This window comes from Coffea eugenioides, chromosome 10 (assembly GCF_003713205.1).
Source record: "Coffea eugenioides isolate CCC68of chromosome 10, Ceug_1.0, whole genome shotgun sequence".
Taxonomy (NCBI): domain Eukaryota; kingdom Viridiplantae; phylum Streptophyta; class Magnoliopsida; order Gentianales; family Rubiaceae; genus Coffea; species Coffea eugenioides.
The window spans coordinates 10085296-10109445 of NC_040044.1; the positions used below are offsets into that span (position 1 = coordinate 10085296).

General features: G+C 34.5%; 3 protein-coding genes across 4 annotated transcripts; 2 read left to right on the top strand and 1 right to left on the bottom strand.

Moving 5' to 3' along the window:
* Positions 1-1329: 1329 nt before the first annotated feature.
* LOC113750574 (protein KRI1 homolog) lies at positions 1330-5288 on the top strand. 2 transcript variants are annotated; one of them, XM_027294535.1, is made up of 2 exons: positions 1330-3446; positions 4830-5288. In XM_027294535.1, exon 1 carries the CDS (start codon positions 1404-1406, stop codon positions 3426-3428), a length of 2025 nt encoding a protein of 674 aa, XP_027150336.1. In that variant the 5' UTR covers positions 1330-1403; the 3' UTR covers positions 3429-3446; positions 4830-5288. The 2 variants fall into 2 exon arrangements, with proteins under 2 accessions (XP_027150336.1, XP_027150337.1); XM_027294536.1 differs by having other exon boundaries at positions 4901-5288.
* Positions 5289-7970: 2682 nt separating this feature from the next.
* Positions 7971-10448, bottom strand: LOC113748653 (transcription termination factor MTERF4, chloroplastic-like). The gene has a single exon (XM_027292163.1). It carries the CDS (start codon positions 10290-10292, stop codon positions 9114-9116), a length of 1179 nt encoding a protein of 392 aa, XP_027147964.1. The 5' UTR covers positions 10293-10448; the 3' UTR covers positions 7971-9113.
* Positions 10449-21950: 11502 nt separating this feature from the next.
* LOC113750184 lies at positions 21951-23614 on the top strand. Its single transcript, XM_027294145.1, has 3 exons — positions 21951-22097; positions 22241-22365; positions 23076-23614. The coding sequence occupies exons 1-3, from the start codon at positions 22043-22045 to the stop codon at positions 23373-23375; spliced, it is 480 nt and encodes a 159-aa protein (XP_027149946.1). The 5' UTR covers positions 21951-22042; the 3' UTR covers positions 23376-23614.
* Positions 23615-24150: the final 536 nt, after the last annotated feature.

A 24150-nucleotide genomic window follows, 5' to 3' on the forward strand; every position in this document is an offset into this window, starting at 1 on the left:
TGTGATGTGATGTATATAAAATAAAAAAATAATTAAAAGATGGATTAAAAAATATGTTTATAATATAGGCAAAATATTATTTGAAAAAATAAGATATCCAAACACTCTCCGTGACTTCCCTCGTCTCCTAGATACAATGACCCGACTCCAATAGTTCGACAAGTCCGTCTTTTGTTTTCTACTAGTTTATTTGTGTCTCATGCAATGCATAAAGGTGCCTAGTTTTTTGTGAAGTTGTTAGTTGTGTGTGTGGAGTTAAGAGTGGGTGTGTGCGAATTTGATGATGAAAGTGTTGTAGTACAGGATACGTAGGTACATTATTTTGTAGCAATCTGTACATTACAAAAAATTGGTCATTACAGGATAGAAAACTTATACAAAGAGCTGTAGACAAAAGCACTATTTACATTAATAAAAATAGGTGGTTGCATGGTAGAAAACTAATGTCAACAACTATTGCAAAACTATAGATGACAAACAAACCTATTTAACTAAATTTACCCATAACCGACTATGAATAGATGGATATGGGTATCTTAAGTTTTTGCATATGAGTATAAAATGAGTTACCCAATAATACCCATTTAATTTTATCGGATAACTTGTCAAATCCAATTAAATCATTTAGAATTGTCTTCTCCCAAGCCTCCTCTCTTCCTCCACCTCTTTTTTTTTTTTTCAGATTCTTCATTTTCTCATGATATTAACTACTTTGTTTCATTATTATTATTATTATTTGTTGATTTTATTTTATCATTTTATTTTCTCTTAGTTTGTTAACTTGCTCATTTTTTAGCATTACCAATTTATGACAAAGTTTTAGCCTATTTTCCTACCTTTTCAAAATGAAATTTTAAATTTACACATGAAAAAAATGCTAGGAGTTCAAAATTTTTGAATTAAATTTTTATCTTAACTTTTTATAGTACTTAGTTCAAATTTTTATATACTTATTGTTCAATTATCAAATAGTATGTAATTTTGCGACATAGAGTACAGATGAAAAAAATTGATAATCAGGCTTATTGAACATTATAAGTAAATATTTAAAACTAATAATGAATGCAAAGAGTAGTATAAATTGATAACTTAGTTTGTAAAAATGAATTTAAATGAGTTTACAAAAAATTAAAATAAATGGGTAAGCCTCCAATTGCTTCCATGTAATAAGGCAACAAAAGTAACGTATCACAAGCCCAACTCAAACTATACAATGTTAAGGTGAAATTCCAAATTTAGCCACCTAGTCATGGTCCCCTATGGTCCCCTATGGGCACCATGACTGCTCATAAGCCAACTGCCCTTTTTTATACTAGTACTAGTATTGATTTCCCAAAACCCTAATTCATAAGCACCAGCAGCTGACATTCAGAAATCAAACCCCTAATATTCCGAGGGAACAAATGGGGTTGAAATTATTCGACAGCGACAGCTCCAGCGAGGACGATGAGAAGCTAAACAGAATCGAAATCAACCAGGAGTTCGCCCGGCGTTATGAGCATAATAAGAAGCGGGAGGATTTGCAGCGACTCGAGGAGCTCAAGAAGAAAGGGGTCATTGATTCGGAGTCAGATTCCGAAGAGTCTTCATCTGAACAAGAGGAGGAGGAGGAGAATGCTAACCTGAGTAAGAAAAAAGATTTAGAATTTTTTGATGCTTTAATTCGAGTTAGAAATAAAGACCCTATTTTGAAAGATAAAGAAGCTAAATTATTTCAATCTGAATTGGATTCTGAAAATGAGGAAGATGATGATAATGATAATGATGGAAATGGAAATAGTGGAAGTGAAGAAAAGGGAAATAAGTTGAAAAAAGATGGTAAAAGGAAGGAGAAAAAGAAGCCAATGTATTTGAAAGATGTGGCGTCGAAGCAGTTGATTGAGGAGGGGCCGGAGTTTGATGATGATGATGATGAGGAAAAGGATAATGTGGATAAGAAGGTGGTCAAGAGCTATGCGGAGGAGCAAGAGGAGCTGAGGAAGGCGTTTTTGCAGGCAGTGGAGGACGCAGAGGCTGAGGAGGGGGATGATGGAGAAGAGTTTTTGATTGAGAAGAGGAAAAGGGATGGTGAAGACGAGGAGAGTGAGGAGGATGTTGGGTTTGGAGAGAAGTTGGACGAGTATTTTGGTGGGGATGAGAAGTTGGACGAGGATATGATGTTTTTGAAGGATTATTTTAGGAATAGGATGTGGGTTGGGAATGGTGATCATAAGAAGGGGGTGGGTGATGAGGAGGGGTTGGGTGTTTCAGAGGATGAAGAGGAGATTGAGAGGCAAGAGGACTATGAGAGGGATTATAATTTTAGGTTCGAGGAAAATGCAGGGGATAGGGTGATGGGTCATTCGAGAGTAGTGGAGGGGTCAGTGAGAAAAAAGACGAATGCAAGGAAGGTGCAAAGATTGAGGAAGGAGGAGAGGATGGCACAGGCAGAGTTTGAGAGGAGAGAGGAGTTGAAGCACCTGAAGAATGTCAAGAAGAAGGAGATGATGGAGAAGCTTAGGAAGTTAAGGGAGGCTGCTGGTATTGGGGACGATGGGGCTTGGTTGTTGGATGAGGATGACTTGGAGGAGGAATTTAATCCGGATGAGTATGATAAAAAGATGAAAGAAGCATTTGATGATGGCTATTATAAAGCAGATGATGTTGACCCTGAGTTTGGAAGTGATCATGGTGAAGATAATAATGAGTTTGAAAAGCCAGATTTTGCCAAAGAAGATGAGTTGCTTGGACTTCCCGAAGGTTGGGATGATATAAGAAATGCCTGCAATGGCTTCTTATCTACCAGGGAAAGAATTTTACAGCTCAAGACAGAAAGTGGAGACAATCATGAGCAAAGTGATGAAGAAGATGTAAGGCCTGAAGATGGAAAGCGGAAGAAAAAACGGAAGCGTCATGCCTCTGAGGTGGAAAAGGCATTGAGAGATGAGTTTTTGGAGGAGTATTATAAGTTGGACTATGAAGACACAATAGGTGATTTGAAGACTAAATTCCATTATAGAGAGGTTCCTCCTAATAGATATGGACTTAATCCGGAGGAAATTCTTATAATGGATAATAAGGAGCTGAATCAGTACGTTCCTATTAAGAAGCTGGCTCCATACCGTGAAAAGGAATGGAAGGTTCCTCGAATTAAGGCATATCAGCAGAGGCAGAGGATCAAGGAAGTTAAAGCAAATGTATCAACTGTACCAAAAAATCATAAGTTGTTGAGTGACAGTAGAAACGTAAATTCTGCGTTGAGTTCTGCTGAGAGTGAGAAACCATGGCCTGCAGAATCCAATGGTGATACAAGCAAACTGTCACGTCGTAGTAAGAGAAGGCATCGTCAAGCTGAACTGAAATTGTCTCACTCAAGGCTTATGGCATATGGGAAAATCCCCTCGAAAACAAAAAGTAAAAAGAAGTCCAGCGTGCAGGATGTAGCTTAGGCAGTTTTTATTAAGGAGGTAATGAGACTATTGTTTATTGAATTATTTATTTTTCTTTTGACCCGTATATCGTGCTGCTTGCAGTCAACTTCTTGTAATTCTTCATTCATTTCTTGACATGATAGATTTAACCTGTTTGCTGTCAGTTTCTATTTTTTGTCTTTTAAAGTAGTGAATATAAAAACGACAGTTACGTCAAATTTGCTTTTTGCTGCAAATTTTCCTTTCTTTCTTGACTTGGAAAAGTGCCATAGTTCCAATGCTTCCAACTTCTACCTAAAAATTTAGAAGATGTAAAATCCAGATAGGAGTATTTGTCTTTGTAAACTGGGACAAAGCAAGACAGGTTCAAATTTGCTTTTCTGCTGCAAATTTTCCTTTCCTTCATGACATGGAAAGGTGTCATAGTTCCAACCCAAACTTTCACCCAGATATTTAGAAGATGTTAACTCCAGATAGGAGGAAAAGATTGTACTTTTCCTTATAAGCTGGAACTGTGTTGTGTGATAGAAGCAATATATGAAGTGGGAAAGAAAATATTACTGTGGTCAATAGTACAATTCAACCTTTCTCTACGCTTGTTTTTGTGAATTTGCAGCAGTACCTCTTGGGTATCTCTTGAACTTTATCAGTTATATGTATATCCTTGTATCCTCGCCCTGTCAAATTTCAAATGGATAGCTTAGCTCTTGGGCCTTTGACCTTTCTTTCAACCTTTCTGATGCTTTAACGTGGTTTCCATTTCCTTAATGATAAAATAGTTAGTTGTACGTGATTTCTTTTGAGGAATGAATCTTGTGATGAGTTTCCATTTCAGCTTGTTGTTCCTGTACTGTTTTACCAAAATTTCACTAAAGAACCTTCTTAGACATTGTATACTAGATGTGATGTGTTTCAGACAATTGTTTTACTAGTGTTATGTTCGTCTTAGTAGAGAAGTGCATATCTCAATAAACTTTTATCAGGATATGTATTGAAAAAGGAAACCCGCTGATGTTTAAGCTGGTTTTGACATGCCAAGAGAGAGGAAATGTGGATAATTGCCCCAGAGAATGGCTTAGAGATGTGTTTTAGATTTACCATGTTGAAAATTTTTTGTCCAGCTGCTGAAAAAAAGAAGAAATTTACTCTCTGCAACGAAGGGGCCTCCTAAATAATATTATATTTTGGTTCTTAAGTTTGCTTGTCCTATGGATGTTACATATATTACATATACATGCAGGAAGCAGCCCAAGGTTAGATTACACTATGTTGTTAAGATTCAGGTTGCCTTCTTGTCTGTTGATTTATTAATTCTGTTACGTACAAGTCTGTCGGAGAATTTTTTAAATGTTCTAACTAGTCAAAATAGTACTGAGCAGTTGGTTTTCATTGAATGAAATTGAGCTTTAATATATGCAGGCACTTATTGTCTCCTAGATGAATTTTGCCCCAGGATGGTAAGAAATTGGCAACATACGCTGATTTTGCAGGCCTTGGATTTGAGTTTTGGATTGGTGTAGGCATGGAACTGCTTCCGCCGAAACAAGGATGTTATGAGAAGACAGGCAGTGAGATGTGACCCTGAGGGGAGTGAAATGCTTGACTTCTTTTCTTCTCCTTCATCAATGGTCAATCTTTTGGTTAGAAGAGCTGAAAACTGCTAATTAATCTTGATCTGCGAGGCAATCCAATGAGCTAATCGATTTTATTTTATTTTTTAAAAATTTATTAGGGAGATTGGCAGGAGTTTTGACTAGTTGTTAATTGTATCATATATACTTTTCTCTTATTACATTATCCGGTTTTGTGCTGTTTTCTACATCGAGTCTGGTTTGCACGATCATATTTTGTACTTTCAAAGACAAAATCTTTTTATAATTGGATTTAATGAATGTAGGTCAACCGATGAGCCCAACTCGGTAAAATGAGCCAAGAATCTGCAGTTCGATTCATTCGTTTTACAAGAAGTGGGAAAAAAGAAGACACGTTTTTAGCACAAAGATAGCTCTTGATTAAGTGGTAGAAGATTAAATTCTCACAACAGAATTATTGGAAGTTGTTTGCACTAACTTCCGTCCTAAACCAGAGGACGTTAATGAACCGAGAAAGGACTAAAGCAAAGTTGGATTAAGAGAAACTTGTCTACCCTCTTCCCGTGTCATCGTGCTCTAGGAGAATGAGAAGCTGTTACAAAGTATTCAAAACTACCAACTCACACGATCTAGATTTTAGAACCATGGGACATATGCAATCAAGAGGTTTCTTTAGTATGAAGATAGCATAGCCGACTTGATTCCGCAACAGGAATGATTCCAAATTCATTTTTCCTTATTTGACTACGTTTTCTTGATACGCATTTGTAACCTGTGCCAGCACTAAGAGAACTAACCATCTGATTTCTGACAGACGAGATACATGAGCCATGGCTGCAAATGCTACCCTTTGAAAAAAAATCCAACAATTGATTCCTGCAAACAGTGATGACCTGTCAAGTGCATTTACGCATCCCCCCCTGCAGTGCAGTGGCTTTCCTAGGACTAACCGACTAAGGCATGCATGCTAAGCCAGTCCTCAAGTCATTGCAATAAAACAACAGCACCATAGCAAATGATCTAAGCTTCCATTTGCCGTTTAACAAGAAGCACAACACAATTAATCTCCGTAGAACTTAAATCTATCTTTAGTGTTTAGTCTTCTTCTTCATCTTCTTCTTCGTCTTCATTTTCATAGCATTTAGTCATTTTTAATTAGAGGCCGACAATAAAATATAAAATGCGTAGGAACATACTTCTTTACCCAAACTAGTACCAGATACCAAAGTAAAGGGGTACAATGATCACTAAATTTATCTGCCAGTAAATTTGCAGAATACACACTAGTTGAGGATATAGTCCAGAGAACGTGGACGCAAGAAAAGAGCAGAAGATGAAAGTGTCGAAGACAGTTTGAAGCAGCCAAATGAAGATATATAATGGACATCCCAAGATTATAGAAACCAGTAATCAATGAAGATCTGAAGATGGATTTCAGCTTATTCACACGTTTTAGTTGTTCTATCTATGCTAGTCACTTTGAAACTTTCAGTTTTTCCTGATACAGCTTGAAAGAGTTCAGAAGCTTCCTCCTTATGGCAGCGCAGCAAAAATCTTCAAGGAACAATTTTTCCAGAAGTTCCAGCATCTTTGCTAAAAGAACCTCACTAAACACCTTGGGATAATTCTCTTCTTCAAGCTAAAAGAAATAATCTGCAGCTTTTTCACTGAAACGGAAGGATCAAATCCCATCTTTTGCACCAGAAGATCCATAACTGCTTTGATCTTCATTTCTGATTTCAAGTGGATAAGTCATTAAAGCTGCCAGCCCTTCTTCCTCAGACCAACCGCTCCATCTTGTGTTTCCATGTTCTTGTTGCTGGTGATGCCATCAAATAAACTCCCTCAAGAAATGTTCTCTTTTGAGGATTAAAACCTATTCTCTTGATTCTCTCCACAATTTTTTTTGAATCTCTTGGGACATAATATTCAATCACACCACTATCATCCAAATGTTTCGTGCCAGAATAATGTTCAAATTTATCCTAAAACCTCAGGGCATTGCTTAATTGCTAATAGAATATTCATCGGAATGAACCAAATTCTTAAGGATGTTATGAGCTGGTAGGATACATTGTTACAAACTACTATGTGGTAGTGTCAGCTATCTACAGGCCAACTTGAAATTGTCAAAGCTTGAGAATCCCATAGATGCAAACTGGGGTAAAAAGTAATTGCAGGGTTGGTTAAGAGAATTTCTCGGTATGTCCTTACAGGGTTTGAGATCTCAGCATCACTAATTTCATGATTCTTTAAAAATGCAAGTATTGCATCTGCATCTTTGAGAATTCCAAATTTGAGATGCTTTGAGGTGAAAAGGACTCTTTCTGGCGAGAGCCCACATGACTTTATCAAGTAAGAAGCTACCATTGAGGGGTTATTCGGAGTATTCTTTAAACATGATGATGAAAATGACCAGTGGATTTCAAAAAATTGCAGCAGTGATTAATCTTGCGAGCAGAGCAGTTTCTTGCTTAATTCAATGCTTTATTGCACAAAAAACCAAACATAGCTAACAAAAGATGTTGTATTCACCAAAGATAAAATTCAAGAAAAATTCTGACCTGAATCTCCATCCAAAATAGAACATTCGTCTGAGTTCTCAACAACCTTTGTTCACAGAAGAACTAAAACCCTGCTTCTGTGACCCCTTCTTGTCGGCATAGCCGATAAGAGTGTGGTTTGTTTTATAACGAATCTCTTACCTAGTGCCTTTATAGCACTTACAGTGTTAGTATCAGGGTGCTAGTCTGTTCTGTTTGATTATTTACCCAATTATAGATTCTGAATCTATGTGATTTTGGACAATCAATTTTGTGTGATATTCTAGTTTGCTCTTGCATTTAGAATTTAGATTTTTAATAGTTAAAAAAAAAATAAAATATAGGTTCTACCAAACATCAGCTCTAGCTGATAATTATTCCCTATATTTACTTCCTATAATGGTTTAGAATGATTTTGCGCAGCTAGCACAAATAAATATATAGTTCACGTATTATTTTGACATTCTTGTTTACTTTTTCAAGTCAGTTTTCATTGTTCAATCAATACCTCAAAAAGACTTAAATCCTAAAAGCGTCTCATACTGTCATGCAGTATATTAGTCTTAAATTATAGCAAACAGATCCAAAAACAGAAAGCAAACAATTACTGCCATCCTCTTTTATCAACCACAGGCTCGGTATGTGTACTATTAAGTGTTTTTTGCATCATAAACAGGAAAATTAGAACTTTACCAATTATGGTCACAAAGGACAGTGGAACAAGAAGAGATGTACTCTAAAAAAGATTTCATTACAGCATTCTTCGTGAGGATAAGTTTGTGCATTAACTATGGGCTTGGGTTCCATCTGCATTTAACTGATTTCTGCTGTACTGGTATTTCATTTTCATTATGCAAGATTTTTCCACTCTTTTTACTTGTATATGCATCATATCATAAGCTCCTCACAACTATTTTGGTATGCTCTTCATACAAAAATGTAGGTCCTTCTCATGGTTCCAGAAATAAGTGATGCAGGACTAACCAAATATTCGGGCAATAATCGTCTTAACTTTCTCAACAGAGCAAATGATATCCTTTTAGAAGCTGAAAAGAGATATTTCTGCTAATATAAATATTGATGTTTGATCAATGAATCAGAAATTCCTATTTTGCGTGATCATACGTATATAAGAAAACTGTTTTAATAGAAGCATCTGCTTGGCACAACATAGGAGAGACAGGACAGATTCAAGACAGCTGCAAAATATCCAAGTCTTCAGTTTGCTTATTTGACATATTAGTACAATCCCTTCTAAGCAAACCAGAAAGCCAAAGACTAATATATGACGATAAAAAACAGAAGCCGAGATATCTTGTTCATACGCATAAGGGGTGAAATGAACTATCAAGAAGAACCTATAATGGATCATAGCAGACATCAAAAACACCTCAAAATTTGGATCAGTTGCAAAAAAGCAAATAGATGAAATTGACCACGTGTGACTAGAAACTGTTGAAAGAGGTCACACGTACAGTCAGCATGACAAGTTTAAGAATCAACCAATGACTAAAGATGATTAATCATGTTACCTCTCTTGCCCAGTCTACTTGCACGCTTTACGCCAGTCAATTTGGAATTTTCAGTTTTTCCTGATATAAGTTCAACAGCTCAGGAGCTCCCTCTTTGTGGGGTATGATAAACCTCTTAAGAAATTGATTTTCTGGGCATTCCAGCAACAGTTGCAGGCTAAAGTTCTTGTCTACCAAACCTTTTGAGAGCAGAACTTGAACAACTGAACACCTGGGAATAAGTGTCTTCCTCAAGCTGACAGAAATGAGATGTGGTCTATTTGCAAAAATTGAAGGATTGAATCCCATTTCTCGTACCAAAAAGTCCATTGCTCCTAAGATCTTACTTTCTGATGCCAACATACAACGCGGAAACTTCCTGAAAGCTACCAGCACCTCTTCCTCAGTCCAACCACATTTCTTATAGACCTCAACTTTGCGTTTCCAAGTTGAAGAAGCTGTTCTCCCTATCACATTAACTCCCTGAACAAAGCTTTGTCTTTGAGGATTAAAACCCATTTTCTTAACTCTCTCTACAATTTCCTTGAATCTGTCAGGACTACTGCCTAATACACGCGGTGCACATTTTAAACAAAACAGAATATGAGATTTGCCCACACCAATGTCTCGCAGAATCTGAATATTAGGTGCCACAGTATTCTCTATGTCAAGCTGTAGAACCTCTGGGTATTGCTTAACAGCAACCACAACATCTTCACTGGAATGGAGCAGGTTTTTGAGGAAATTATAAACTGGGATTAGACGATTTCTCAAGCTTCTATGAAGTATTCTCGGCGATGCACATACCAACTTGGGAATGTCAAAGCTTGAGAACCCAACAGATTGCAAAAATTCCAACTTGGGCAAAATGGTCTTGTCAGGGTTGGCTGAGAGAATTTGTGGGCGGCCATAAATAAGAGTTGAGATTTGAACATCAGTAAAATGGTGCTTCTTGAAAAATGCAACTACTGAGTCTGCATTTTCTGGGGCTTTGAAGTTAACATATTTTGAGGCCGAAATGGCTCTTTCTGGAGACAGCCCACAAGAGTTAATCAAGTAAGAAACTACTGTTGACCGCTTTTCTGAAGTTTTTACGATGGAAGATGATGAAAATGGCTGGTGGGTTTGAAGAAAATGCAGTTCTTGTTTATGGGCTCGTATTAAACTTGAAACGGCATCAATTGAGCAATTTCTTGCATAAGCCAATATTCTACAATAGCATACAAAATTGAACATAGTTAAGAAAATACCAACAAGATGAAAATGATTTCGGAAGGCTCACCTCAAGAAACATATATATCCCTGAGAAGTATTTCGTCAATTCCAATCCAGCAGAGAACCTTCGTTCAAATACTCAACTCATCAATCCTAAGCCAACAAGTAAAAACCCTGCTTCTGCTTTGACGTGTAACTTTGCCCAAATCCTGCAAATGGGTGGTTTGGCGGGTCTGGAGGTGGTCGGTTCGTGACGCAGAATTCCAACCGGGTTGAGTCGCAGTTCTAATTCCGGTTTGGTTCGAACCATAACCAAAAAAATAAAAAATAAAAAAAGTCATGGGGCCCGGCAAGTGCCAATTACTACTATATTTGCTCCTATTGCATTCATTTACTTAACATAATTCATTGAGTACCCTAAAATTTTTAATATTAGTTGCAATATTCTTTATATTGCAGGGTACTCTTTGATATTAATTCTTTAATAGTAAGGATAATGTTATTTACACTCCTCTTATATTATTTACACTCTCACTAACTCATTTTTATCTTGATGAAACCATGTTACTCCTACCCTAATTTCTTTTCCTATCCTATCTTGTGTTCATATGCAAGAAAGTTGGACACAATTGTCGTATGTGTTCAAAAGGTTAAAAAAATTTAACTTTTGCTTCTCCTTTTCTAAATCTTTGTAATTGTTTTTTTAAATATTTTTCATATTCTTATTTCAATTTCAATTTTGCAGATTTTTGATGAGCACAATTGAGGTTCCATTGCATCATTTGGATACTAGATGCTGTTATGTTTTAGTTGAAATATATTAGAAAGTTTCACTCCCTCTATGATGGCTATATGAGTTATTCTTAGTAGACTTTTTGAAGTATTAGTGTTCTATTTATGAGATATTGTAGTTACACTCAATTTCTGGTCATCTTGGACGCAAGGGATTTTTTTTTATATTTATTTTTTTGATTTGAAGTTTGGAGTCTGTTCATATTACATTGTTAGATTGATCTTTGGCAGCATATAATTTTGTGAAGTTTTGTAGAAAAATACATAATACATATTAGTGACAATTTTAAATTAGTCATTTTAATGTGTAATGGAATAATTAATTGGCTTTAGAATGTAAGAGAAAATCTAGTAAAATTAACTCATAGACAAGGAGATGAAATTAGGGAGGGGGTAATATGGTCTTATCAAAATAAAAATAAAATACTGAGAGCGCAAATAACATATGGAAAGTGCAAATAACATTACCCTAATAATAATTCAAAGAGTACCTTGCAATATTCTTTAATATTAATTGCAGGGTACTCTTTGATAGGATTTATACCATCATTTTTCCTCATTGGTTAATAATGACATGAAAATTTTATTTTTCTTCTAATTTTATTTTCTTTGGTTTCTTCTTGTATCTCATCAGGGGGCGTGCAATATTTTACATCATTGTCCAATCATAAACACATATATGTAAGCTATGTGTAAGTTGTAGACTCTTAGTTAGCGATAAAATGCAAAAATGATGAAACACCAGAGTAACAACTTATTCACACCTTGACAATATTATTAAATTAGATTCGGCTAGTTGTTAGATTAGATTAGATTAATTTATATTAGATTTTTCATCCAGGGAATAAATCAATTCCCTATTGTTTGGATTGAAGGAAAGGAAGGGAAAGGAAAGGAAAGGATAGCAAAAAAAAAAAAAAATGAAAGGAAAGGAGAGCTGAGAAAAGTAATTTCCATCCATTCTATTTGGATTACATATGGAAAGAAAATAAAAGAAATGTTGAAATTTTGTTTGGGTTAAGGAGGAAAAGATGAAGTGTTAGTTAACCAAAAAGGATGGGAAAAAATTTTAATTTTTAAAAAATTAAAATTATTTATTAGATTTGGCACCCTTTCTTTTTGTTTCTATCTACTTTTGGAGGGAAATATGGATTAGCTATTTTTCAAAAATTTTACTGTAACATTGTATTTGAACAACTTTTACTGTAAATGTATTAGGATGTTAATGGAAGTGTTTTTGGGATGTATGTTGGGGGTATTTTTAGAATATAAAACTTTTTAGATAATTTTAAAAATTTACACCACTCACAACCACTATCAACCACCACCCACGCTACCACCGCCACCATCCCCTCCTTCCTTGTCTCTCCTTTCTCTCCATCTTTCTTCTCTTCTTCCCTTCTTTCCTCCTCCTCTCCCCTATCTATCCTCTCCTGTCAGCACCTTCCTCCTCCTTCTTCCCTTCCATGACCAATCATGACCAAAGGGCTGTGACCAGTTTCTGACCAATTGCAACCAGATTTGAATCTGGTTGCCTCTAGTTGTGACTAGTTTGATCAGAAGTTTGTTGCAATTGAAAGTGGAGGGGGAGGGGAGGGGGTTTTTGACATAGGGGAAGGGAAGGATGGGGAGGGGAGGGGACGAGATGTGAGAGGAGGGAAAGGGAGAAAGAGGGAGAAAGAGGGAGGGAGAGAAAGAGAGAGAAAAAAGAGAGAAGAGAAGAGGAGCGAGGGGATGGCGGTGATGGGTGGTATTGTGTGGTGGAAGAAAAAAAAGTAGTAAAATTATTTTTTTATTTTCATTTTATTTTATTTTATTTTTATTTTTGAGTCGTTTTCATGTGGATTGGTGTTTTTGGAGTTATTTTTATTTGTGTATTACTGTGATATTTTATTTGAAAACTCAGTTTTTAAAATATAATCAAATCCAAGCAGAGCCATAATTCAACAAAATAACTTTTATCCCTTCCCCTCCTCAAAAATCATTCCAAACCAAAAAAAATTAATCCCTCAAATTTCTTTCTTTTCTTTCTCCTTAGATTCCCACAATCCAGATGGAGAACATGCAAACACTTGTTAGCTTTGCCTCATTTTGGGAAAATTTCCAATGTCTCACACATACTCGTGAGTTCCAAATGCTATGTCAACTACATCCCAAACAAATCACTTTGAAGAATAAGCTAATGGAAGGTATTTATTTTAGGTTTTATGCGTCATAGCATACCAACGCAAGTAATTCTAGAAACATTAAGACACCGTTTGGATTGAAGGAAGGTAAATGAGAGGACTCTAGTGAAAAAGAAAAAAAAAAGGAGAGTAGTAGAAAGTTGAATCCATCATCTCGTTTGGATTACGAAAGGAAAGGATAAGAAATTATCGCACGTTAGTTATGTTTTTATCTACAATTTAAAAGTCTAATTTATAAATACATAATAAGTTTTTAAGAAAATTTCAAAAATTTTCATTAATTTTGGTGTCATTTCCCTCAGTTTCGACCCATTTTTAGACAGAAAGCAAGATGATAAAAAAATAACTAAATTTTATCCCTCTCTTTCCCTCCCAATCCTTTCCTTTCCCTTCCCAAAAACCAACCCGAACATAAAAAAATCTTATCCCTCCATTTTCTTTCTTTCCTTTTCTCCCCATTCCCTCAAAACAAACGGTGCCTAAAGCAAGAGTAGGGGTGTAAATAAGTCGAATCGAGTCGAACTTTGGCCTGATCGAGTAGAGTCTCAATTTAGTTTTATGAAACTCGAATTCGACGAGCTCTCAATGGTACGAGATTGAGATTAAAAAAAATAATTATTTTATTTTTAAAAATGAATAAAATAATAATTATTCTTAACAAATAATAAAAAATTAGGGATATATATATAATTTTAATATTAAAAAAATATAATTGAGTCGACTTGCGAGTTAACGAATTGAGTATTTTTGACCTCGAACTCGACTAGACCGAACTCGAGCAGCTCGTGAGCGGCACAATTTGTTTGTTGCCCTAAGCAAGAGTTAATCCATTTGGACATTGATTTAATTTGCTAACAATGGAATGAAAATGAAATCAAACGGCACAACCATTGCGGGAAAGAGCCAACGCTACATGAACACTAATGATAATTGCATTTGGAACTATTTCAGCTATCCAAAAGCTTTCAGACAGGACCAAAGGTAGGTACAATTAGTATTTGGGAAATGTTGTTGCATTCCACTTTTTGTTAATCACACTCCCAATATCATTTTTATTATATAATTTTTATTTGCTAGATTTTATAACAAAACAAATAATGGGAGTGCAATTAATAAAAAGTGGAGTTCAAATAATATTTTCCTGATGCGATTTTACGTTACATGCGCAAGTTTTTTTTGTGCACACTAATTGAATGTACAAGTATAACTTGGTCCATACGTGTACAAGTATAACTAGTTAAAGTTTATTAAATTATATAAAATTACATGGAACAAATTATTAAGATCATAAAGGTACATCCCTTTTTTTCGTGAGTATATTCGGTAGATTTATCACTTTCTTGAACTAATGTTAAATTTCAATTTTTATTGCAAACTTAACATCTTGAAATTACAACTATTAATAGCTAATTAATCATGATCATAAAAATAAAAATGTTAAATAACTTATTCAAAATAATAGTATCAAATAATCAAGTAAAATATTATAACTAATTATAGAAAATTCATCCATAACTCCAGACATAAATATAGAAATACATAATGAATACAAAATCCAAACTTATATAATAACTAAACTTGGAATCAATTACAAAATATAAAGAGTTAGGAAGGGAAAAAATCTTTGTCACATGAGCTCCTTCATTGGCTTTTTCATCCTCCAACTTCATCCTTATTTAGTTAATACACAAGAGAGGATGAACTAACTAAACTTAAATTATTCTACACTAGCCTAAACTAAAGACTGAGAAACTAATTGAGTTCTACATTTAGTAGTGTTATTCTTTCGCTCCCCATGTTCTCTTGATTCTTGCTTAGATGTGTTTATGTGGAGAGAAAATTGGTCCTAAAAGAGCATTTTAGAGCTTCAATTCTTCAGCTAAAAGAAATTATGGAGCAAATTGTACAAGTTGAACCGCACTTTCTGACGACGATTCGGCTGTACCGTGCTGAGCTAGGTTGATCCTCCGTTCTTCTCTTGAAAAGTTGCCTGCCATGGATTAGTGAGGCTCCACTACGGAACCAGTGCCGGATTCTTATTTGGCTCTTTTCTTTGTGTGCATTGTAATTCTTCACTTGTACACTTTATTTTTATTTGGAAACTATTTCAAATTATCAAGAATTATCTAATTTTTTTTTGTTTCACTCCAATTGATGATTGAGTCATTAAAACATACGAATTAAATACAAAATACAAAATTCAACTAGAAACCTAATTTTTTTAGTTCTTATAATGATTAAAACATATCCAAAATCAAGTAATAAAATACATTAAAAATATATAAAATAAATACTTATAACTACTCACTTAAAGGAATCACATACAAGACGATTCTAGGCCAAAAAAAGAATATTAACATTTCAATTTATTTTATCCAACAAATTAAAAAAATATTTAATGGTAAAAATAAGATATTTTAATTTGAACATCCAAATAATCTTATGGGGGTCTTTCCTTATAAACTACGTAAAAAGGCATTTCTATCCATTCAAATATTTAAATGGTCAACTTCATGGTTTGGAATAAAATAAGGGGTAAAATGAGAAGAAATAAATGTTGAGGGATAAACTGCAACTTTGACCAAACCTTAAGGAGATTTTTTGTCAGTAACCATTAATGGAAGACCAATAATTTACCAACAATATCAAAATTCAAATTGTAAAATTTGTACTTGAATATAACATCTTTTTTACAAAGTTGTACAAAGTGCATGGTAAATTATAAGAATTAATTTTCTATATAAGTATATACGCTATCATCATTAAATCCATTATAATTAATCAGAATTCAAATTTAAAATTTAAAATTTACACATGTGTCGTTCATTATTATTATTATTTGTTGGTTTTATCTTATCATTTTATTTTATCTTAGTTTGTTAAATTGTTCATTTTTTAGCTTATTGGGTAACCCATCAAACCCAATTAACCCATTTAGAATTGTTTTCCTCCAAGTCTCCTCTCTTCCCCCACCTTTTTTTTTCAAATTCTTCATTTTGTCATGATATTAAATACTTTTGTTTCATTATTATTATTATTTGTTGGTTTTATCTTATCATTTTATTTTTTCTTAGTTTGTTAAATTGTTCATTTTTTAGCATTACCAATTTATGACAAATTTTAGCCTCTTTTCCTACCTTTTCAAAATGAAAATTTAAATTTACATACGAAAAAATGCTAGGGGTTCAAAATTTTTGGATTAAGTTTTTATGTTAACTTTTATAGTACTTACTTCAAATATTTATATTCTTATTGTTCAATTATTAAATAATATGTAATTTTACGATATAGAGTACAGATGGAAAAAAATTGATAATTAGGCTTATTGAACATTATAAATAAATATTTAAAACTAATGATGCGTGCAAAAGGTGGTATCAATTGATAATTTAGTTTGCAAAAATGAATTTAAACGAGTTTATAAAAAGTTAAAATAAATAGGTTATAAATGGATAATTGGGTTACCCAATTCATTTTTTTATTTACACATTTATACCAATCTATTTAAATGGATATAAATGAATTGATTCACTTATACCGATTACTCGCAAATCACCCATTTTGACACCTCTACATTGACCATTGTTATTTGGTATACTGTCCCTCTCCCATTACCGAAGCACTGAATGCGTGTGGGTCTTTGCTTTGGAGGCCTAAACGGCAGACGCGATCATAGAAATAATAATAGATTCAAAATTGCAACTAGTAATTGACAGGAGGAGAGGGAAGGGTTCTTTTACTACAAAAGGCATCGTTTCACTATGCAGACATTTAGAAATGACCATATCAACTTTCAAGTCAAAGTGGGCATCTTATCAAGTTTATGCCCTAACCGAAAATTGCCAAGGAGACTCGGGATAAGCATTCAACATGAAAGATTAAGATTCGCCAGGGAATCCCGCACTTTGGCATGCATTTGTCATCCCGCAGAATTAGATTCTCGTTAGTGAGGAATCTCAAAACAGGAAAAGCTTTTAGTAACTGAGATAATCAAGTGGTCCAGTAAGGTTAAGCAAAAGAGTTGCAGTAATCTCGGGAAAATATGACACCTGCAAGAACATTCATCAGCTTACAAAAAGTGTGATAATCAAGTAGTCTAGTTGATTTCTCATTCATTTGGTTCGACTTCTTCATGTTACCAAGTTCAAGGCAGAGATAGTTTATCCAATATAGCAATTGTCGTGCATAACTTCACAATTTTGTGTTTGCCTGTCAAATAGATAGGTGAACCATAAATAAAACTGCACAATTGTAATTCTATCAATTGTTTCTTTTTGGCTAATTTCTATTCTCTGATGCAGCTAATATGTCATGTGTCTTCAAGTCTTCATGTTAAGGGCCGAAAAGCGTAGATCACACAGCACTGGGGAGGGTAGAATCCCCTAGCAGTCGGAAGACTAAAGGTGTTGGGATTTGGGAAAACATCTGCAATTCATCATGAACTCCTACATGGAAGGCCTTTATTGAGTGACTACAGGAAACAGATGGGCAAATCGTGCTACGTATAAGGTGCAGTTAGTCACAAGTCTGGCGAAATCTAGGACCGTGATGGGACACCGAATAGGAAAATAATCAGTGGACTCTTGGTCTCCTAGATGAATTTTCTAGCACTTCGTTGCCAATTGCCATGTCTGTTTCTGTTTTATATATTTTCTAATACAGGTTATCCAGTGTTTTCCAGATTGGTATGCATAGTTGGCTATTTTATTATCTTCCTTTGACGATACTAAGAATAATATAGTGTAAAATGAGAGTAACTGGTCCCTGTAGTATAGCTTTGATTAGCAGCAGGTTCTGATAAAAAAGCAGAAGTCACAATGTTTACTGTTTACCTCCACAAAAAATTGACGTAGCACAACCAAAATGATACTTGCCCATGATCAGCTCATGTTCAACTTGATAGTTCACTCATTCAAGTTCACGAATCCTGTTAAATGTTAAACTAGCAACCAACTGCCCCATTCCCTTCCCCATCTCTTACTTCCCCCCCTCTTTCTCTAAAAAAATGTACTTCAAAACAAATCAAAGCTACTAGGATCGTTACTGAAAGTGTTGAGCATATCCATTTGAAAGTAATGCAATTGAAATTTATTATTGAGTGAAAAACTTCATGTGGAATCGTCTGCTACTTAACTACAAGTCCCTAAAATGTGGAAATTCACGACATTGTAATATTAATTGGTACGCATGTGAGCTGATCATCGCTGCACAAGACTTTAAGCCACCTTCATTTGCACAGATCACCGCAAAAACATAAGGTCAAATCTGCAAATGAAATAGCTTCAAGCGAACAAGATCCAATTTTCAGCTTGGATGAGAAATGGAGGAAGAAACAACCAAATTATTGGCTCGTGTTCAAAAGCACACTCAATGGAGGATCAGAAAGTAGATTGATTCCCATCGATAGGTAACATAAATCTAGAAGAAGGACGCTTTTGGATTCCCTGTGTTTGATATGAAATTATTTTGGATTCAATCTACCAAAATTATTCGCTCATGTTCAAACACAGGCTTTATGACATCTTCCACTGTGACTTGCTGATATTGTACTTTTGCTCATTCAGTGGACATGAAGGAACACCAAGAATTTGTGTTGCCATCTAAATAACAACCGAAGTTTCAAGTTCAAGAATCGCCATTCAATTGATATTTAGGCAAAGGGCAAGTAGATTGTCTTCTATCTGTTCTGATTGATTTTTATCCAAAATAAAAGTATCCAAAGTACTTAGGCTCGCCCTTCAAACCCTAGGTCGTCCAATGTTTTTTTGATTGTTTTTAGGGATAGTTTCGGAAACCAACCATGTGATTTCTAACAGTCTCACTGGCCTCCCCTAAGATTTCTAAAATTACTCTAACCTCCCCTAAGCTTAGTGTTTTGGTAAGAGATTTAGCCTATGTCAGAAAAAGTGGCATCAAAAAAGTGTTTTGAGTGGAAAGATGATAATTTTATAAAAAAGTGCTTTTCATGAAGTTGTATTACTAAAAGAAAGGAATGTTATCCTATAACAGGATGTGAGGTAATGTTGGGTGTCTGAGTTGATATTAGTTGTTTAATCATATATTAATAGCACCTCAAATAATTAAATAGTAAATATAAATTATTGGATGATTACAAATAAAATCAGATAAAAAAGAGTACAAAGTTGAAAATACAATTTCTTGGTATGCCATCACATAATACAATCCTTTTATAATTATAATCACATAAAGTGTAATTTTAGTTAAAATTATGTACTATCAATAGTTAGAATAATGTATACTACATTGTCTATAATATTTCAGATGAGTGCAAAGAGAATTGCCTGAGATATAGGCTAGCATATTCAATACTGGAGCAGCAATTTGATAATATCAATTGGTTATACATAGTTGCATATATGTTTAGGCGATTAAACCAATGAATCACTATGAGTGTACAATTGATATTATATCCATGAAAGTAAGTTAATCTGAAAATTTTTTGTGAATAATGGTACAAAAAATTCAAAATTATGAGACTAAAATATTAATCAAATAGAAAAAAGTTCGTGTATTTATATTGAGGTTCTTGCATACAACTTAGAATGAGAAATGGTTCATGAATAAATTTGATCTTCATTATATATTATAATTCAAAGAATTTAAGTAGGAGTCAAATCCTTTAAACTCAATGCCAAAAGTTGCACAAAATATGCATTTTGTAGATGAAAATTGGATACTAGTACTATATTTAATTTGTTCCTTATGCTGATGACAATTATAAATGGTTTTTGATTGTTAAATACTTCTCTGTTTAATACATTCTCTCCTACTTATTAAACTATTTATCTTAACGAAGAATCCTCACTTTTCATGTCAAATTTGAACTTTTTCCTTGATAGAAAAACACTTATATTACAACTTGCTATGACGCCTGTACAATAATTTGTTCTAAATTTTCATCAATATAGAAATTTTTATTGTCATCTTTTGAAAGTCTAATTTCCTTGGATCTGAGATTTGAGCATCAACTAAAGAAATGTTTCGCAATTTTGGGTAGCGTTGTAGAAGATGAGGATAGAATTAGTATCACAAACAACATCATGTTCAAGTTTAATTAGTTACTCCATCTATTTACCTTCATCTTTTAATCTAGTTTAATTAGTTACTCTCAAATTTGTTGATCTAATGTTATTTTGTCCCTAAATTCATTTGTTAACAACCTTAATGGCTCAAGGTATACAAGTAAATTCACCGTATTTTAGGTAAGTGATGAGCCCCAACACACTGTCAGGGGAGATCAATGTAACTTTAGAAACATCAGGGGAGTTTTCTGAAATTATCCCTTGTTTTTATATCCAAAATACTTTGTAGATACGTGCATCAAGGACAAAGCAACGCAAAAGTAGAACATTAAAGTATCTTGTTTTCTTGACGAGTTCAATATGAATCTAATGCAGTAATCTCTGTATTTTCTTTATCATGATGAGTATCCAACGACATTATCCAGCATTTTCTCTTATTTTTACAAAATTTTGGTTGTACAATGACTGCAAAAGCAAGCTGCATCCCTGCACGGTGGACTGACTCGGATATGGCTAGAAAAAAGGAAGACCTAACAGGGACACACGGATACTTTGCTGATTTTTGCCTCAATGCTTACTTGCTTATTCCCAAGACAATAATGTTAGACGGATCCCAGAGAAACCTGGGGTCTTATTAGTTAATTCATGGCACTAAAACAGTTACAGGGGCAGTGAATGCCGATGGGTAGGTGCTTTGGAGGCTTAAATGGCTCACAAGGACATAGAAATTTCCATATATTCAAAATCAGAAGTAATCATGCATGGCTTGAGACTTCACAGAAACAGGAGAGGGAAGCGTTCTTTACTACAAAGGCATCGTTCCATGGTACAGAGGTTCAGAAATGATGGATAACAGTTGATCCGCATTTTCTTTCAAGTCAAAAGGGAACGGTATCTTATCAAGTTTATGCCCTACAGATCGAAAATTGCCAAGGAGAGTCGAGATAAGCGTTAAACGTGAAAGCTTTTGATTCGACAGGGAAGATAAGGATCCTGCACTTTGGCAGAATTAGATTCTCAACCTTAAGAAATGACAAGTTTGGTAACTGATATTGCCAACTGAGATTAGTAATTGGCATTACTTGATTACTTCCATCATCCGAGTAAAAAGGGCAGAGAAAGACACCTCTACTAAGTACTAACTGATATTAATTCAAAGACATGAAAAGTCTTTTTGGAATTCATATACCTGCTAGACAATTAATGTTCTACTATAAATGATTTCCAAGTAGGCCTGTTAGACATGGACTACCCCTCAAGTATATTTTATGGTTAAGTTTGATAGAATGGATAACAAGTACTTAATTATTGCATTTATTCTTTGTTGAGAGTAAGAGCTGCCTCTCAAGCGGCTAATCAATTCATTATTTTCCCCACGTATTAGCTCAAAATTCATCTCCTTGATTCGTCCATTTCGACGTCTCTTTCCTCCTCTATCATGATAGTAGCATTATCCTTTTTTTTTTTTGGGTTTTCCAAAAAAAAAAGAAGAAGAAAGAGAAGAACATAGTGCTTGATACCTTTCCTGATGCACAATGACTTTTCAATCAAATACATATTCATAATGAGATTCCCACCATCCCACAAAGGGCATATAGGGCATTTAAGTGCAAAAAAGAGTGCCTATAAATACAAGGAGTCTGTTTTGTTATTTCATGTGCTAAACTCAGAGCTACCAAGCTTCGACAGTCGCAACCAATTACAAAATCTATTGCCAGTCTTGCTCGCGTCCTAGCTCCTTAAGGAAAAAATGGCCGCCGTCGTTGCCAACCCCCACATCAACATTACTGAAATCACAGCCAACAGTAATATTCTATACATATTCTTTAAAAATTCACGCATTAGATTTATAGTTCGATTGCATCGCATGTTTATATCCTTTTTAAATGAAAGAGTGGTTTTTATGCTGTTTGGATTAAAACGGGCTTTGTTCCTTGATGGAAATTAGTGAAAGCGGAGGGAGTCCAGTCCCCTGAGATAGAAGCTATAGTGAAGGCACTTTCAGACGACACGATATGGAAAACAATCGAGGGATTCAAGGGCAAGGACATGAGCACTCAGGAGAAAATGATTGTATGACTAGTTAGACCTATTTTTTCCTTCGAGTTTTGCATGTGGTTTTGACTGGTTTTGGGAATTATATTACTAAACTACACCAAATAATTGCCCTTCAATTTATTCATAGGTTTTATATCTATTATTACTGGTATTTATTTTGAATGCTTACAATTAAAATCGCACATGCATATCGGTTTTTAATTCATTCTTTAGGAGCAGGCAATTTGTTTCGCAATAACCATTCTGTAAATTCTTAATTTTCATACATTTGAGTACTGAAAAAGTACCACGTAAACTTTGCATTTTGCATTGACTAGTTTTGACAAATCAAAAAAAAAAAATTCATATACAGTAGCGATAGTGCTAAATTCTTTATTTGAATACAAAAAAGAATGAATAAGGAAGTAGAATGAATTTTGAGGCCATAACAGGACGATTAAATAACTTACAAAAAAACTTGTTTGGAATGAATTTTAAGTCGAACGAATTTTGTACGAATTTATTATTATTATATTATTATTATTATTATTTATATTTCTAGTTGTCTACAAAGGTAGGCGGTCTCTTGAATTGATTGATTAAGTTTCTTTCGCGCAATGTAGTTTCATATTAATTGATTAAATTTAGTTTTCTGGTTGTTTGTTTGAAAAGGATTCCAATTAATTTTATAAACTCAATCTTTTTTGTAACTAAAAAAGAAAATGTTTGGGGTTTACACTGTACAGAACAACATGGTGGCCGGTGGTCACCTACCTCAAGTCGGTGTTCCTCTTCCAACGCCAGTGAACCCAACTGACCCTCACGTGATCTCGGTCGCAAAATTTGCAGTGGCAAAGTACAACGACAAGCATGGGACAAAACTGGTTTTCAACCGCGTGAATGGCGGCCTGCAGTGGAAAATTGTTATTGGCACTCTCTATATCCTTGTCCTTGCAACTCAGGATTCTAAGGGCACATATACCGATTATGCAGTGGTTTTTGAGACCTTTTTGGGTCAGAAGTACCTCTTCTGGTATAAGCATTAATCAAGCTTCGCTGCCACTCTTCAGCTGAGGATGACCAATGTACTCTGTTAAGTACTTTTAATTATATGGTGTCTATGGTGTGGTTTGAGTATGTGTATGGACGTTTAAAACTATGGATGTATTGCTGACAAGCATGCATCTCCCCCACGGCTGTACTACTATGTTAAAAGGTGCACTTGTACCAGCAAAAATGCACCATATTCAATAAATAAAAACAGCCATTTATGTTTCAGTTTGTATACATGTGAGTATCTTGTTCCTCCATTAATTGCATGCAGGTTACAATCTCTGTCTTTTGCACGTCGAAACGTACTATGCTCATGATTACTTTTAAAGTCTTCTAAGTAAATGTTACTTACAGAAAACAAAATGAAAGGTTGACTTATCTTCTACATCCTAAAACCATTCCTTTTGTCATCATCCTATCATGTGCTAATTAAGCTTAAAATTGATAGATATGAGCAAATAATGGTCCGTTATCTTTAAGATGTGACAATAAAATTGATAGCTCTACGTACCATTGGATTATAATACTTATTTCCTAATTTTTATTTGATTTTCAATGGAGTAGAGATTTTGAGAGTCCACACAAATCGTTCAAGCAATCAAGAAGAAAACAAAATGCTATGGTCAATATTAAGGAAAAGTATATGTCGGAATTCATTCACCTTTCGGTTTTTCAACTGTGAATACTGAATAGCGACTAAGAACTCTTGAAGTCAAACGCATATGCAACTCATTTATAGATGTTGGCGATACTGGTAATGATGGTAGT